This window comes from Triturus cristatus, chromosome 11 (assembly GCF_964204655.1).
Source record: "Triturus cristatus chromosome 11, aTriCri1.1, whole genome shotgun sequence".
Taxonomy (NCBI): Eukaryota; Metazoa; Chordata; class Amphibia; order Caudata; family Salamandridae; genus Triturus; species Triturus cristatus.
The window spans coordinates 354,373,850-354,392,462 of NC_140594.1; the positions used below are offsets into that span (position 1 = coordinate 354,373,850).

The 18,613-nt window shown below is 45.5% G+C and overlaps 1 protein-coding gene across 2 annotated transcripts in view; it reads left to right on the top strand.

The window, feature by feature from the left end:
* The window catches only part of CCDC60 (coiled-coil domain containing 60), a 639,895-nt gene that overhangs the window by 348,731 nt on the left and 272,551 nt on the right, over nt 1-18,613 (top strand). For both annotated transcript variants that reach the window (XM_085633209.1, XM_085633208.1), the window contains exon 4: nt 17,846-18,082. In XM_085633209.1, the coding sequence (XP_085489335.1) occupies nt 17,846-18,082 (237 nt within the window). The remainder of the gene's footprint in view (nt 1-17,845; nt 18,083-18,613) is intronic.

Sequence of the window (18,613 nt, forward strand, 5' to 3'; positions counted from 1 at the left end):
CCCCAAACCCGCCCTCCTCCTCCCACAACAGCAGCCCAATCCCGCCAGAGACAGTCACCACCCTCCCCAATGCCCCAACGTGGTAACGGAATCCTATGACTCAAACCGCAAGTGAGGTAGCAGGAAAACCAAAAGAGACCGAGAAAGAAACCCAGAAGGAACAGAGGAAAAAGATGCTGGAGAGTTGAAGGAGTGGATAACAAAGCTGCTGAGCCAAGGTGAGACCAGGGCTAGAAAAAAGGCACAGATAGATAAAAATAAGTGAGGAGAGATAGTGGTAGAGAAGAAGAAGAAGAAGCAGGACACTGCATTGTGGCAGGGGTATCCTTCCGGGGTGTTGCAACAGGACGAGGCTGGTCCTCCTTGAGTAAACAAGGGTGTCCAGGACACCTATTGGAAGTCCCAGCTGGACTGCAGAGATAATGTAAATTCAATATCTGCAACAGTAATGAAATGTCTTTTGAAGCATTGCCACAGGAGAGAACGATACACGAGTCCTAAAGTAGTATATCCAAGTAGTCGAGCAGTTAGTGTCAAGTTAACAGAAAGCGTTGTACATATTAGTTCGATGTGAGTGAAATAAATGGTCGATGGTTTGATGTTCAGCATGTCCACAGTTCCGGGGGAGCATCATACTTTCTAGAGGGGAGATGCTGTTCAACCTGGATCCCGCATAGGAGACTAAGATTTGGCCTTTGGCAATTCTCCCGGTGTCTGCGGCGATCCCCGAGGAAGGCGTTTCAAGAAGTCTGTAACATGCTACAGGTTGGTACATAAGTGCTGCTTCCCCTGATGGGTGACCCGGAGGCGGGCCGGATTCAGTATATCATAGGTGATGGTGGCTTGCTGAAGTTTTCATTTGACTTGGAGGAATTTCTTCCTGGCTTCTTGAACCCCCAAAGTAAAATTAGGGTATATTGTTATAGTGTTGCCCTTGAACGTGAGCATGCATCCCTCCTTGGCCAGTCGAAGGGCTGCATCACGGTCTTGATAATATAACATTCCGGTCACAATGGGCCTCTGGGTGACTCCCAGAGGGGGGCGAGCCATCAGTGAGCGTTGGGCTGTCTCCACTGCCATCAATGGGGAGAAGGCGTCAGTCCCAAAAGTAGTGGTAAAAACCCTCTCCACATACTCCACCATTTTCCCGTGTTGGTGGTCTCTGGAACCCCGAGAATTCAGATATTATTTCTGCTTGAGCGCGCTTCTAAATCGTAATTCTTTGCCGCTATAACTTTTAATAGACACTCCTTGTTAAGATTGTCCCTCTGTGAGGATGAGTCCTCCAGCTTTGATATTCTGTGCTCTGCAACCTCAAGCCGGCCGGCAGGTTTTTCCATTTTTCTTTTTATAAGATTCTTTTAGATTCTTTTTATTAGCAAAAAAAACCAAATGCTTCAGAAATTATTACAGTGTACATAGAGTGAGTTTGGCGTATAAAGGTACAAAATATTACCACAATCCAACCCTCCCACTCACCCACCCGCTACACCCGTCTGACATAGATCACAGTCAAACAGCATTTATTATCAACATACCTGCGACCCATTGCTAAACTGGGGACTGTCAGGTTCTGTAGCCCACCCAGGCCTCCCATATCTTCTCCCATTTGCGTGGGCATACCCTACTCTGATATACTGCTTGCTCAGCCCGTTGGCACCAATCTAAATCATTTTCCCAGGATTCCACTGTTGGGACTGCACTGGAGCCCCATGCATGGGCGATGTTACGTTTTTCCACCACTCCCACCAGAGCGAGCCATGTTGTGCCCATTTTCTGCCATACTATTTTGCCTGTCACCCCCAGGATATGCCATCTCACTTCTAGTGGGACCTGCTCCCCCACTACCGATGTCATCACTCTGGCCATGCCTGCCCAGAAAGCTTGAATCTTGGGCAGGCCCACAGTATGTGAAAAAAATTCTGTCTCACCACAGGCCCTAATACACTGCATCAAGGTACAATGGCCCATATGGTACAGTGCAGTCCTCGAGGCATAGGACCTGTGTAGCATGCGAAGTTGGATCAACCGAAATCTTGCGCGTATCGCTATCTATCTGGGGCTCTGCAGGGCCTCTCCCCAGTCATTATCTTCTTTTTTTTTTTTTGGTAAATCTTTTTATTGAACAGACATCAGCACATTGATCGCAATGCAGAGGAAGCAATAAGATCAGGCCTCATGGGAACAGTAAGTGACATCAGACAAAGCAGTATATTACATGGAAAGTCTATGGGGAGGGGGGATCATCGTATTGATCAGTGCGAGGCGGCTGGCATATATTTCCCCCCGATAGGAATTCCACAAACCCCACATGCGGGTCCACTTTCTGGGACAGCCCCGAGCCACATACACTGTCTTTTCTCTGTACATGGACCAGTCGACGTCCTTCTCCCAGGCCTGTACCGTGGGAGGATGGGATGCTCCCAACAACTGTGCGATGTTCCTCTTGGCGAGCATGAGCCCCAGGGTGACCCATTGTGTTAAGGAAACATTCAGATCGGTTGGCTCCCATATGTTCGAAAGGCATTAACGAGCTTCAGGATAAAGATGTGTGGATAATATGGTGTTGATGGTGTCATATATCTTCCGCAAGTAGGGCCTAATAAGGTCACATTCCCAAATGATGTGCATAAAGGTGCCCACCTGTCCGCACCCCCGTCTGCATTCCCCAACGTCTGTACCTCTCATCTGCACCAGCCGGGGTCCTGTCATGTATACCCTCTGAAGGATTTTAAGCTGGACCAATCTCAGTCGCGCTGGGATAGCTACAACTCTTGGCGAGGATACTGCCTCCTGACATTCTTCATCCTCCATCTCAATACCATCCCTGGTCCATTTTTCCCACAGTGAGTAAAGAGGATCTGGCGTGTTATTTATGAGTTTTTTGTATATCAGGGAAATGGTACTGTCTGGGAGGTGTCCATCTAATACCCAATCCTCCAGCGGGGAAGATTCGGGAAGGGTGGTACCTGGCAGCAGAAGGGAGCGCAGGGCGTGCCGGATCTGCATGCAGCAAAAGTGTTCTGTGTCAGCAAGGTCGAATTGCTGTTGCATGGTAGTAAACAATTTGATGTCCGACTTCTCCCAGAGATCCCTGATGTGTGAAATTCCAATAAGGTCCCACCTTGCAAACCCTTTTGATTATCATAAACTACCTAATTGGTCTGAGTCCCACAGTGGGGTTGCTAACGTCAGTCTGTAATCCCAGCCGAGGCATTTCATGGCAGCATGCCAAACATAAATCAAATGTTGAGTGGGCCCGGTTAGTTTGAAGTGTCGAGGTTTGGAATAAAGAGCCCTGTTATAGTTCCCCCCAGGGAGCAGCCACCGGTCCATGGCATAGCCTGGTTCGCCCGGTCGGGTATAGGTGCCATGTTTGATGGCAGCTAGATGGGCCGCCAATAATATTTTTTGATATCCGGGAGGCTAATGCCTCCATCATACCAATTCAAGGTGAGCTTGGTGAGGGCAATACGTGGCTTCCCGTCCCAGAGTAAATCACGTTGGAGGCCCTCTACTTCCTTAAAATAGGACATCGGAACAGGATCCAATGAGTTCTGCAGGGCGTACAAAAACCGGGGCACAGACATCATTTTAAAAAGAGCCGCCTTACCCAATAAGGAGAGAGGGAGTGACTTCCAGTTATTAATATCCTTCCGCAATCTAACCAGGGGCGGGAGTAGGTTACGAGAGTACTGAAGCGACTGGTCAAGGAAAGAAAAATCCCGAGATACTTGAAGCCCTCTCTGTTAATCTGTATAGGGCAATCCTTTGGTGAAGTGGGCAGCTCTCCTGATAGAACGAACAGTAGGGACTTACCCCAATTAACAGAGTACCCGGAAAATCTGCCAAAAATCGCCACGATGTCTAAAACTGCTATCAATGATTGTCTCGGGGAGGCCAAATATAATAGGATGTCATCCTCATAGAGTGAAATGCGGTCTTCCTACTCCAGGGACCATCGCAGTCCGCGTATAACTGGGTCCCTACGTATCCAAGCCGCCAATGGCTCCAATGCTAAGGCAAACAGGAGGAGGGACAGTGGACACCCCTGACTTGTCCCACGACTGAGCTCAAAAGTGGATGACTGTTTATTGCTTACCACCACTTGCGCCTGAGGATTGGCATACAGGAGTTGTACCCATTGGATATACTTCGGGCCAAACCCCATTTTCTCCAGCACTGCCCAGAGATATGGCCATTCAATGGTATCGAAGGCCATGGTGGCATCAAGAGAGACTATTACCGCCAGTTCTTTGATAGTGGACACCCTGTCCAGCACCCCATGGACTCTACGCAAATTAAGAGCTGTGTTCGGATGGGGGATAAAGCCGGATTGGTCTGGGTGAACTAGCTCCCCGATCACCGTGACCAGACGATTGGCCAAAAGCTTGACCAATATCTTGGGCTCAGCATTCAAGAGAGAGATCGGCCTATAGGATGTGCACTCAGTCTTGGGTTTCCCCTCCTTATGGATAGTGACTATGGTAGCTGTCCTCTGATCTTTAGGGAGTGTCCCTTTGTCTCTGGATTCTTCAAACATAGAGCTGAAGATTATATAATTCAATGGGAAGACCATTGGGACCAGAGGCCTTACCGACATTTAAGGATCTGATCGCCATCGCAATCTCGTCAGGTGTTATTGCGCTCTGTAGTAGGTCGCAGTCCTCTACCGAGAGCTTAGGAAGTGTGATGTCCACTAACAGCTTACGGGAGTCATCTACCGAATAAGGAGCGACAGCAGGATAGACCATGCTGAAGTGGTCAGCAAACATATCCGCAATTCCTTGCGGGTCTGTGCGAAGGTTACCTCTGTTATCACGGAGGTCAGGCACCAGCCTGCTCACCTATTCTTTCTTGTCAAGCCAGGCTAACAATTTACCTGCCTTATCCCCTAGGTCGTATATCCGTCCTAGCTTATGTCTCCCCATGGTTTTGGCCTGCTCCATTGCTAATGCCCTATACTCCTGCTGCCGGAACTTCAATTGATGGAGTTTGTCTGGTGTGGGTCCCAATTCTAAGTCAGTCTCCAAGCGACCAAGCTCTACCTCTAGGCTAGCAATCTCTTTCTAGGTCTCTTTCTTAACTCCGGAGATAAGACACAAAGCCTGACCACGGATCACCGTCTTAAAAGCCTCCCTTAGCGTCTGAGAGGAGGTCACAGATCCATTGTTTTCTATAAAGTAATCGCCTATGGCTTCAATAAGTTCCAGTCATCTTCTTCGAGGAGACCCATGCCCGATTCCCATGCCACCCGCAGGGGCCCCAGACAGTCAGGTGTATTATTGATTAGCTTTTTGTAGGTGAGGGCTATTGCCTTATCTATCATTGGGTCAAGGAGGAGTCTGTCTTAAAGAGTTGTATATCCCGGAATGGAGTCCCCTTCCTGCAGATGACAGTGAAGTGCGTGTCGCAACTGAAGGTATCGGAAGTGTTCAGTCATACCCATGTGAAACTCTGCCTAAAGACCATCAAAGGTAATAATTTTTCCTTTTATCCAAACGTCCCTCAGGGGATCAATGCCTGTACTACTCCACCTATGGAAACCCCTCAGACAACTCACCTCTCGCAGAAAGTCTCCCTCCCAGAGTGGTGTTTGTTCAGTGAGTTTGGCCTCCCAGCCAATCATTTTGGTCGCCTTCCGCCATATCGTAACAACTGTCTGAGTGTGGAACGGAAGGGACGGATTTCTTCTCCTACCCCGTAGAGAGCAGAGAGGTAGCTGCCCGCACCCATAGCAAAGCGATCAACCCAGTAGGCAGGCTCCTCAGTCGGCGTAAAGACCCACCAGTTAATGTTAACAAGTTGAGCTGCCCTATAATATTTTCTGATGTCCAGTACTGCCAATTCCCCTTCATAGACCTCCTTCTGCAATTTCTTTAGAGCAATACTAGGGCAACCCACCCACCTCCCCCAGCAATGTTAGTTGCTCAGACTCAACCACGCGGAAGAAAGCTTCCGGAATCTGGAACGGGGTATTTTGTACCGGGTTTTCCAGTTTTTTTAGCAATAAAGTCCTTGTGCACATGGATCAATCTTGGATTCTATAGACGTGAGACCCTGCTTCATCGCGAGGAGGAGCGCTTTCATGTCTTCTTCCCCTGAGGGCTGATCCACCCGCACACCCTCAACCACGGTGTGTTCGGCATCATTGCTGTGATTCTGGGCAGACTTGCAGGGTTAAAATGGTAGTTTTGAATGTTTCACCTCCGTCCTTCCCACTTCATGAAGGTGTGTGCCAGGTTGCTCCGTGATACGGAGGGCCTGGGTCAGCGCAGCAGGGACAGTGCAGATTAAGACTGCCAGTGGTGTCAGTATTTGTGACCCTGTGTAGTATTCTTCTGGTCCCGCTTCACCCTCCTGGGATCCGGATTCCACGGAGGGGGCTTGAGCAGACCCATACCCACAGCAGGATCATGGCGCATGGAAGATGGCTCAGGTGGTCCCCAGTGTGTATTTCCAGCAAAACTCAGGTAGGCTGGGGGTGGGGGGAGGGGTGCGAGTGCATGCAAGTATGCAAGCCTCTGGCACAACAGTCTCCCAACCCCCAGGATCAGGTCATTATGTGGGGTGCCCCAGTGTCACCCTTCAGTCTGGTCCACAAGCCGCATGGCCTTGTGACAAATCTTTTTGCGGGTCTACAGATCCCAGCGGTTGCGTTAGTTGCTGGCCGTAACGCACCTCACGCACCTCCAGGCTGCGGTAGAACTGCGTCTCCTCCTTGCATTCAAGTCTCAGGCCGACAGGCCTGCCCCCTCAGGCAGACCCAATCTCCAGCATCTGCCAGTTCACAGCAGGGTCAAGCGGGTCTCCCCGTCTGCTGCCAGTGGTCTCCATCAAGCGATTGAGTTGTTTGTCAGGGATCAGTCACAGGCCCTACATCACCTCGTTCCGGGAGCCCTTGTCTCTGGAGTCCGGGTGGCTTCACATGTCCAGAGGCCTTTCCAGGTAATCATCATTCCGTGAATGGCTCCGTAGGGAAACAAGTGGTAAAAAGGTGCTGCGGCACCCTTCTACCGCACTACGCTGAAAATATGATGGGTTCTGAGGCCCAGACTCATGAAAGTATGGATATCTTGCTAGCCTGCCCTTTAGCTCCCCCGATGCCTTGGTCATCCTGGGGCATCCCACAGTACGGTTCAATGTCCAGCCAGAGGTACCGTTTTGAACAGGATTACATTGTAATTCACCAGTATAATCAAGCAACAATTGAAATAACAAATACATATTCTAAAATGCTTAGCACTTACACTTACTGAGATGCCATACTAAAGAAACCCCATTTTAGTCTGTGTTGTTAAGAACATCCCAGCATTCACTTATGAGGCCAATTTTGTAATTTCTTCCAAAAGGATTGAGTTGTTATGGGTAGGGATGATGGATTACCATGTTCTGTCAGATTAACACTCTCTGAAAAGATGCAAAATATTCTTGGTTGTCGCCCAGGTTTACCACAATGTTTTAGGGTAACTCAGCAGTTTCACTCTTACTTTTGGTTTCAACCACAACATCCATGAAACCTATCAACTGTGGAAAGACAACCTTGAAAGAGGTTCTGGAGTACTTGGACAGTTAGTAGAGGAAATGTTATTTCAGTAGCTCTGATACTAGAGCCTCCTGTAGATATCCATTGAGAAAAGCTAGTATTTCAGAAATGGCCAGTCAGAGTTTGATACTGCCAGTGTGTATACATTTATTGGAACTATATCTTAGAATGGGCCTTACGAGGTAAACTATTTGGGTGTCAGTTTTTAGATGGTCCCAGGAGCCTGGGGGAGGATCGAAGGCTTAATGGGAAAGCTTCAAGTCCCCATATCTCAGGAACCTGTGATCTGCAATCCCTTCTTACAGGTATCTGTTAGCTTCTAAGATAGGTTTAAGGTCCTATGTAGCCACAAACACCACCTTACTTGTTCTTGTCAAATGGAGATCTTAGGGGAGTCACTTTTGACTACAGGAATCCTCCCAACTCAGCAGTTGTAATCTTGGGGCTCATTAGAGATCATGCAAGATGCAGGTAGGAGGGGCCCTGTGGCACGAGATTGTGGATATGTTGAGCTGGAGGGTATAAAGAGTTCTCTCCCCACTTGGAGCAGTAAACCTGCCAGACATTTCGAAAAAACATTCATACACTTTCTGTCCCTCTCTGACTCACAATTGCCCCTTACCATTTCCCTTTCCCACTTTCCTGTTTCTCATTACCCCTTCTTTTTACTTCTTTGTCCCAGCCTCGCTGGCATGTCTCTATTCTCACTAACACAAGAACGTAGTTGGTAGACCACATTCAGAGGGGTACAGAAAACGATGTTCTCTGAATGTTAATCCAAACCACCAATAACCTCGTACTCGCACTTAGCCGCTAGAGAGTCTTCTTTTTCTATGAAATGAGGAGCAGTTTGGGTTCTCCTTGATGCAGCTTAGTTTTAACTTTACTTGGTAGCATGCTTGAGTTGGCACCGGAGTGCTCTCTGATATGGAGGAAACTCAGTGTAATCAGTGTGAGAAACTGTTTTTTTCCAGGTTAAGGAGCATAGCAAAGACTCAAAGGACTGACCAGCTGCAAGTGGGAGCTCTCAAATTCTGGCCTGACTCATAACTGCCAGAAGCAGTAATTCTGTCAAATATGTTTCCTGTTTCTTACTTACTCATGAGAGAGAAATCTCAATTTGCTTTCAGCTTGGGCCATCCATTGATGAGGAATCTTCCTTCTCAAGTAGTTACAATGAGTGATATTGAGTATAACACAGGCTGGACACCAGATCCAACTAGCAATGCAAAGGTGGACTGGCTAGCTGGAATGCCACAATATATGGACTCCATAAACAGATAATTATCCGAGTGCCAAGCTACTAGAACCCCTGGGGTCGCAGAAACTCGTCAACACTCTCTAGAATTCTGATCAGTAAGTGAACCTGCATCTTAGATAACAGACATTACTCATCTCCTCCATTCTTGACCTGCGAGCTTCAAACATTGTAAAATAAACATGTCACCGAACTTCCTGTGCTTCCAGTGTTGTGATACTGCGATCCGCATCTCAACCGAAACTGGTCAACATTGGAGTCCTGGGACAACAAGATGTCAGTGACCTCCAGAGTAATCAAAATGTATATCTTCTGAAACTGGAAATTAGCTGAGGAGTGCAAATCCTATCTTCTTGATCTTTTTAGTGGCCATTTATTTCATTGAAAGTGAATGCATGGCGGTTACATTTAACATAGTGGACTTATTTGTTGTGATAAATTCCCAGCCTACCACTCATCACACAAGTTTACTTCCAGGTAGGTCGTTGACCTTCAGCACAGAAATGTTAGGAGGTACTAGTCACTCCGCTGGAAATTCTCAGCAATCAGAGAAGAAGGGAGTTGTAAATTTGCATGCTGACAGAGTTATTAACTTGCATGTTTTTATATAAAAAACGAGGCGTCATTTTGATCTGAAAGGCAGTTCGAAAGCTGTGATGTGACTACAGCTGACTGAGACTCAATTACTGTAATAAATGTATTCCAAATTTCATCTCAATTGCATTTGCATTTTAATAGATGATTTGCTCCTTACTTGTCAATTTGGCAGCAGTGCTAAATTTATTAAGTTCTTTTTTATATTGAATTCATGGAGCGTTTCGCTGATGTTTGCACGCAAATGTGAAAAGTTCTGCTTTTGGAACCTGATTAGATTTACAACATTAGATCTATTTGGGATAAGTTAGAAGACAATTTTCACTCTATGAAAACAAAGTCGGAGCACACATTTGCATTTCAGTTGAATAATGCATCCATCCCTTCCAGGATCCACTTTGAGAGAAAGACCTTAATGTATTTTCCATGAATATAATTTAAAAAGTATGTTTCACCAGTAGGAAAGCAGTACTTTAACTTTTTTCCCCAAGACACATACCCTACCCTCTCCTGGCTGCCATTACCCCTGCAACCATTACCTTAGCACTTTGTTCTCGTCAACTTATACTAAAAACATTCATTTCTATATCACACTGACATCCTCCTAATGATCTTAACCTCATCACTAATGCCTAAGTTGAACCTCACCCATTCCCTACTTTTAATATATGTTTTATAGTATTAATGACATTATTTTATTAATTTAAAATAAAGTAAGTTACATACATGTTGGACCAGGCCCTTTCAGCAGGGCCACGCTAGATTTTTGCTTCCTTATGCTGAACCTGTTTTTAGGGGGGAAGAGGGGTTTAGGACGCTGTACACATTGCTCCTTCTAAGCAGTGGTTAAGTACTTATGCTCTCTATTGAAATCATGGTAAAATTGGCCTATACACGATTGGTATATTTAATTTGCTTTTAGGTCCCTTGTATATGGTACTACATGTTCTCCGGGCCTGTAAACTTAATGCTACTAATGGGCTGCAGGAATTTGGCCACCCACTAATATTGCCTTGCAAAACGTCTCTGGCCTGCCACTGTAGCCTGTAGTGCTGTTTTAAAACTGCCATTTCCACCATGCAAAATACACCTTTTCCAGGCCTAAACCTTCCTTTTAAATACTTATAAGTCACCCCTAGGGTAGGACCTAAAGCCTCATAGGGCAGGGTGGTTGGTATTTAAAAAGTAGGACATGTGTGTTTAAGTTTTACATGTCCTTATAGTGGATAACTCCCAAAGTCGTTTTTTATTGTAGCAAGGCTACCCCCCCCCCCTCCCCCCCCATAGACTAACTCTGGGGAACCTTTTTACAGTTAATAAGTGATAACTTCAGTTTGGGAACAGATGGGCAAATACTTATTCCCCTCATTTGAATTGTAATTTCAAATTCTCTTTAGCAGTGAAACTGAATTACTATTTTGAAAATGCCACTTTTAGTAAGTTGCCATTTCTCAGCCTAAACCAATTGTGCCTTTCTGCCACTGTCCAGGGCCACATGACTGTGAATGGCTCTCCTGTGGTTTGTTGTCTATTTCCTCCAGACATTGGGGACAGAAAGTGCCTAGGAGTGGAGGAAGTGGGTCTTCCCAGCAGGATGGCTGAGGAGGAGTTGTGCGCTGCCCTGATTACACTTCAAAGGATTCTGCCACGAGCACACACAAAGGGACCTGACACCACGCCTGCCCTTGCTTTCGTCACCCTAGACTGTGGAGCCAAACCCAGGTACAAGAGTAAGAACTGACCATATCCAGTTTGGGAGTAGGGCAGGGATTTTGCCCCACAGAAATGCCTGCGCTAGGTATAAAGGTGGCACCTTCAGAACCTCTTATTAGAACACTCCTGGACTTGAGTAAAATTCAGAAGAAAGACCACCAGTCTGTCTGAAGATGGAAAACTAGACCTGCTCGTCTTGAATCTAGGATTACCAGAAGTGACACAACAGTCAGTTGGCTGACCTCCTTTTTGAGATACAAGGACACAACAAGCTTCCAGATGCCTTCCCTGCAACTGCCCAGCTGACAATAAACACACAAGCCCTGCTGCTGGCCTCTGCTTTAGTGAGTCCTGATCCCAAAAGGATGCCCTCCAGCACTTGGACCCATGGCTAGCTTCACTGTCTGCTCCTCCTGGTTCAAGCAAACAAAATATGCACTCCATGTGAAAACCCAGACGTTTGTTGCTCTTCTCTGCCGCGAGCAGGTTCCTCGTGTCAGAAAGAGACACTTTGTCTGCTGCCATAGTAAAGTTCTGAAAGTGACCTGCTCCTCACTCCAAACAGTGACTTCTCATGACACCTGCCACCCCGAAGCTGCAGTGACGATTGCTCCTAGTAACTCCAGTGACCTCCTCTTGGCTCTTGCTATAGAGGTCCGGCTCGATGGACTTGGACTTTGAGAAAGTAAATCCTTGTCCCTGTATTTGACCCGCACTCCATCATGGTCGACCTGAACTTCTCAGTTTGACCACCATGAACGGATACCTGTGAGCGGCGTTTATGCGTTTTGGGGCTATTTTCATTTGAAACTTAAAAAATTCATAACTCCAGTTTTAATAACGGATCTTTGCCGCTTTGGTGTCATTTTATATATTAAATTCTACTCTGTTTCTAATTTGGTTTGGGGTTTTTCTTGTGTTGTGTTTTAACATTATCACTGTTTCAGTGCTGCATAAATTCTTCACATATTGCCTCTCAGTTAAGCCTGACTGATTTTGTGCAAGCTATCAGAGGTATAAGCGCAAGTTTATTTATGAACTTTTATGGTGCACCCTAACAATGATTGTGTTTATTATTGGAGTGGAGCTCTCACCTGTCTCAAACTAATTGCCTAATTTCTTACAGTACATCCAAGCACAACCAAATGTATTTACTTGATTCTATTATTTTTAATTATTTTGTATTATCATATTTTAATTATATTTAATAAGAGTACAATATAGTAAACTGTGATAAATGATATTTTTTCATTTAATTACTTTAACCGTTTAATTTACCAGGTATTGGTGTACAATGCAATCTCATATGACGTAGTAGCATTTTAGAGGTAACTTTGTCGAGGTAATGAAGGTCAGTAGAGATCATTTTGGACAGGTAATTGTATAGTCCTTTTTTCAAGATCCCTTTTTTTGGGCTCAAGGCTAGGTCCTATTCCTTGTCATTATCACAGTGCTGGGGTTGCTTTGGAGAAGGCGGGATACCAGACCTGCACATTTTGTCCCCCCATAGTTCATTGAAAGCTTTCTGAAGAGCTCCATTTCCAAATCGTAGCAAAAACAGGCTAGTCTCTGTAACCTGTTCAACCGAGAGGCAAGCATCCTGTGACTTCCATACCCAGGTAAGTAATGCAAAGTGATGGCATATTGTCAGTGTGTGCCTAAAGCTTCCTTCCTAGATCATTGAAAAAGGCAAGTGGCAGACAATGAAACTGGTAGGGGTGGTGTTTGTTGTCTGTTATGACTAAAAATGGTGTACTCTTTACTAACTGAAGGTAATTATTTAAGCTACATCTTCAGCATATTATGATGGTAGAGTATACAAATTAACAGGGACAATTGGGCACATTTTCAAACAGGAGAAAATACACAATTTAAGTTGACTGATGTCCCTTTCTTCCCTTGTTGGAGCTGTAATGTAGAAATGTGCCTGGACTCTACAAAATGAACATTACACTTTCTGTCCCCTCACCTCCTGTCCAGGCATACTCTTTGTAATGGACTGTCTCTCCGCTCCTCCCTTGGGTATATCCTCCTAATCGGTGGGCTCTCAGCTACACTCAAAGGTATTCTTTCCAACTAAGCTGTCTTTCACATTTAGTCTCAGGTATGTTCTATCTCGTAGTCTGGCTCTCACCTCCAGTTACATGCATGTTATTTCACCTAAGCGGGCTCTCCTCTCCGGCATGGCTCACGGGTGGTGTGGTGAGGGGATCGTGTGTGGGGGGGTCGCACGGAAAGGGGGAGGTCGCGGGGTCGTGCATGGATAAATTATAAAAACAAAAAAAGTACTTTGCCGCCAGCCGGTTCAGGAAGCAGGCCCCACTAACCAATCACAACACTGCAATGCAGCGTTGTGATTGGTGAGCACCCAGGCTCCCCTGACCAATCACAATGCTGAAATGCAGCGTTGTAATTGGTTTTGAGCATCCTGGTTTGACGCTCAAACAGGGAATGGGGGCCTGGGATTGTTCTCCATAAAGTCTGCAATGCAGCCTTCATGGAGAAGGGGAAAGTGTGAATGACTGGTTTGGGCGGCCCGAGAGGAACGACCAAACAGTCATTGTGCACTTGAGTGGGCAAACTACTGCACCCCTGCCTTGCTCAAAGAGCAGAGCAGCCCTGCCCAAACACCTGCCCGCAAAGCAGCATGAAGCAGCCTAAAATGATAATAACTCAAAGTTATTATCATTTTAGGTTTCTGCTTCCCACTGCTTAAAAGCAGTGGGGTGACGCTCCTCCGCCATAGCAGAGGAGCTGCCCCTGCTCTCCGGTTAACAGCATACTATTCAACCTATGCAGGATCTTACTTCCAAGAATGCATACTTTTTCACTTAGGCTTGCCTCTAGTCACAAGCATATTTCTACACCTAGGCTGTGTCTCGCCTCCAGTTACAGACATTAAACTGGGTTGAGGTTCTCCTTCGTTCTCGGAGCACTGATCAATATTTGTTAGATCTTTCTTCCATAGCAGTGCATACTCTTTCCCTTGGACTTGCCCTCACCTCTAAACACAGACCTATTTCTCCACATGGCTTGTCCCTCACCTCCAGTCACAGGCAGTATGTTCCAACTAGGTTGAGTCTCCACCAGGTAACAGATGTACTCTTCCTCCTTGGTTGACTCTCGTCTCCAGTAGGAAGCATTCTCTTCCACTTAGCAGTGGGTCCTCGCACAGCAGAGTCTACTTTATGGAGGCCTTCTTCCCAAGTTCAATGACAGACTCCTTCAGTGTGTCCCCTTGCTTTCCAATTATCTCTGTGGAGGGGTGGAGGGCTCTGTCTACTGGTCACCCTCCTCAAGTATTGAGTTAAAGCACTGCTCTATGTTTGGGTTTCTTTTATGATTGCATGCAGAATATTCATGCACGTATGTTCCTTTGGAATTAAGAATGACAGCTGGAAAGGAATCTGATATAGTCAGGTGCTGTTGGGAGTGTAACCTCTAAGATAATTGGGGCTCCATGAATATAATTACCTGTTGCTGGTGGAGCTTTACTTTCAGACACAACAGACCACAATATGTCAAACTCTACAGATCACCATTTTATTGGTGGTGGCATTGCACCTGATGTCCTAGAGTAATTTCCTTCCTGCTGTAGTGCTATATTTCTAAGGCTCTAATTAGTTCCCTGGAAAAAAGAATAATGAATGGATGGAATGCTAAACAATGTCAAACATTCACCCCAGTACGGAGATCTGGTCCTAAATTTATTGTTTTTTCCACACCATGTCATTCCACTTTAGACCCGCCATATGTAAATTAGTCTTGACTCTGCTCCCCATCAGAACGGTCCAGTCCAGACCGGGCTGCCAGGCCAGGTCCTCCATGGACCGGAAACAAACATCCTGGGGCCGGTTTCGGGGTATCACCCCTCATCAGACATGCTCATGGTGAGCACGGGACCCACGTCTGGGCATACCCTTCTTAGAGCAACAAATACATAAAGAACAATTGATGGATGCAATGCTTAACAATGTCCAATATTCACCCCCAGTACAGAGATATGGGCCTAAATCCATTGTTGTTTTGCACACCATGCTAGTCCAGTTTAGACCCAGCCGTATGCAAATCAGTCTTGACCGTGCTCCCCATGGTAAAAGTCCAGCCCGAACTCCCAGACCAGGTCCTTCCTGGACCGGAGCCAAGCATCCTGGGACTGCTTTTGGGGTATTACCCCATATCAGGTGGCATGGTGAGCAGGGGACAGTAGCTGGGCATACCCTTCACACTTATGATGACAAATGCAAAAAGAACAATTGATGGATGGAATGCTGAAAAATGTCAAACATTCACCCCCAGTCCAGAGATCTGGGCCTAAATCCATTGTTTTTTTGCTCTCCACGCCATTCCAGTTTAGGTCCAGCCATATGCAAATCAGTCTTGACCGTGCTCCCCATGGGAACAGTCCAGCCCGAACTTCTAGGCCTGGTCCTCCCTGAACCAGAAGCAAGCATTCTGGGACCAGTTTTGGGGTATCACCCCTCATCAGTCAGGCTAGCTTGACTCCAGTGGCATGGTGAGCATGGGACCCATGTATGGTCTGGGGATACTCTTTGCACTTAGGGCGACAAATGCAAAAAGATGTGTAAACATGTTCTAAACACAAAAGGACTAAGGACAGAAGGATATGGACAACTTCACCTAATGTTGTGGGCACATAAAAGGGTGGAGAAAGGGTCAGAGCTCACTCTATGATTAAAGGGTATACTATTTCCATAAGATACACTATGCAGAAATGCATCTGTATGCATAGGAAACAGACAGCCAGTCAATATGATTAGAGTAGGAGTATTTGCTTTCTGTAGACAATGGTGATACATTTAGAATCTAAAGTCAGTTTAAAAATGTCGTGTGTCTTTCACCTTTTAAGCCTGGGAACCAGGTAAACCTGAATAAAGTGTCAGTAATTCATGACATACAGACCATGACGCATCAGTTCTTGCTGAAAAGTGTTCAAAGCCTTCGAATTAGTGGAAGATGTAGGCTGTTGCCTAAGGTAATCGAACAGACTGCAGGATGAGTGTGGGCAAAAGCCAAGTCAATGTAGGCATCAAGAGAGATCACAATGTGTGTATTTGAGCATATACTACTACCAATAAGTAATGTGAGTGAATACATCTCCTAACTGTGCATACACTTACGCCAACCACAAATGTGAAGCTCATGAACTCACATTATGTATACTCATAAATCATAGGACGTAACAATACATCAATAAATTCCAACTCCTATCGAAACAAATAAATGGTACTGTATTTGTGGTGATGTTCTTAATATTATCAATGTTAAGGACATATGTAATTGCAGCAGTCACTTCGTGACTTTAATTTGTGACATTAACTGACACATTATGGGTGAGGTCACAAACACTGCATTTGGGTTGCGGGTTGTGATTTGCATGCCAGGGGTACGAGTTATGTTTGCACAACTTACCATTTACCATAACTGGCCAATTTCAGGGCTTTGTTTATTAACCATAACTTAATTTAAACTGTGGTTTTAAGGACGTATCTTTCACACCTACATGAATTTGTTTTGAACAGAAACAAAACGAATTTACCAAACTTAGACATATAAGTTATGCAATGAGCAAGTTACTTCTACACACAGATTCCACTAGGGCTCATTCATAAAGAATGCTCGTTTTTTAATTGCTTTCACGTATGTGAATTCATATTCATAAACCTTCCTATGCGCAGTTTTTATGGTGCATATAATGTACACATGATTAGGGTCAGGAACATAGTGGAATTTCATCTTCCATTACTATATATTTTCTGCAAAATAATGTGTTTAACATGCATTGTATATTTTCTATATTAAGCCTGACAAAACAGACTGAACTACGCCTTCCCTACTACTTATGCCATGTAGATTTGCGTGTAAGTTAACGCAGAGGTAACTGTGCAGTCTGTATGTCCCACTGCTTCTAACCGTACTGACTTTGCTTTTATCCGGCCAGTCCTCATCACTTCCCTTAGCACTCCTACTTTTGAAAGCCCAACTGGAGTTTACAGGCGATAACATAGAGGCAACGCCTGTACATTTCATATGCGGTGTCATTTATAAATATTATGTTTATGTGTGAGATCTATTTGTATTGCTCAAAGTATTACCCAAAGGCATCTTGGCACTCTTAACAATTTGCAAAATGATGAGCCGGAAGGAGGTATTGGCACAGATGCCAATTTAGCCACTTCGCCTGGGTACTCGTGAAGGTCAAGAGGTGCTTCTTTCTTTGTACGGCTTCAGGATTGGTGGAGATTATCCTCATATACCTTTTTAGGGACACCATGGACAATTAATGCACAGACAAGTCACTCAAAAGCAGTCTCTGTCTCTCTCTCAAATCCACTCTCTCTCTCTCTCTCTCTCTCTCTCTCTCACACACACACACACACACACACGCACGCACTCTCTCTCTCTCTCTCTCTCTCTCTCTCTCTCTCTCTCACACACACACACACACACACACACACACGCACGCACACTCTCTCTCTCTCTCTCTCTCTCTCTCTCTCTCTCTCTCTCTCTCTCTCTCTCTCTCTATCTCTCTATCTCTCTATCTCTCTTTCTGTGTCACAAGGGTTCACGCTTTCTCTATTTTGCACCCTCAATCTTTACAAATGGCACTTCTCCCACCACGTGGGCAGTCAGCCCTCTCTCCCACGGTGTCCTTCCTGCATCTTTCCTCGGCCGAGGTTGACCTTGGATTCCATCTGTTGTTCTTGCAGGCAGTTGGTCAGTGCATCGCGGCATGGCCGAGGGTATTTCTGTCAGTTGAAGAAGGAGAAAGAGGAGAAGGTGGACGCTAACAAAGCCGACCTAAAGCGACCTATGGGAGCATCCAGCATAGGGATCGAGTCCTCCAGGCATTCTTCGTCTGCAGAGGATGATGACACTGATAATGATGAGGAGGAGGAGGAGGAGATGGAAGAGCAGCAGTGGGCTGTGCAACGGCTCCCACACAAGTTGGTTTTTCTGCATTACTTTATTGATGTCTCCAGTGTTGACAGAAACATACAAAGATTCCTTAATTGAACAGTGATTATGACATGTTGTCTGAAACTGAAGAAGTGTGCTTTTTAGGTAGAAGCCTGCCAGACAGCACAGCTGTCAAGCCTCGAAAGACTGATTGGAGACATGTGGATAGCTGCCCTGGGAAGTAACTCCACCCACTGCTTTACATTGGCTTTTTGTTTTGTCACTCTTATTTTCTTGCTCTCCATTTGATGGTTTTATTTCCCTCCCGTGGAGCATAGCCTGTTTATCGTCTCTGACTGGCTCGATTTATCCTTCCACAAGCATCTAGTTTTGTGGATTTGTTTTTCTCTCTCTAAAAGCACGCCATGAAAGTGCATGCATTTTCCCTATTCTCTGTATACCATTTCTTTCATAAGTATTCTATGAGAGTGCGTGATGTTTTACCTATTTCCAGTGTGTCTGCCTTTTTCTCTCAGCACATTTATTTTCATAACATTATAGCAATTTCATATCCAACA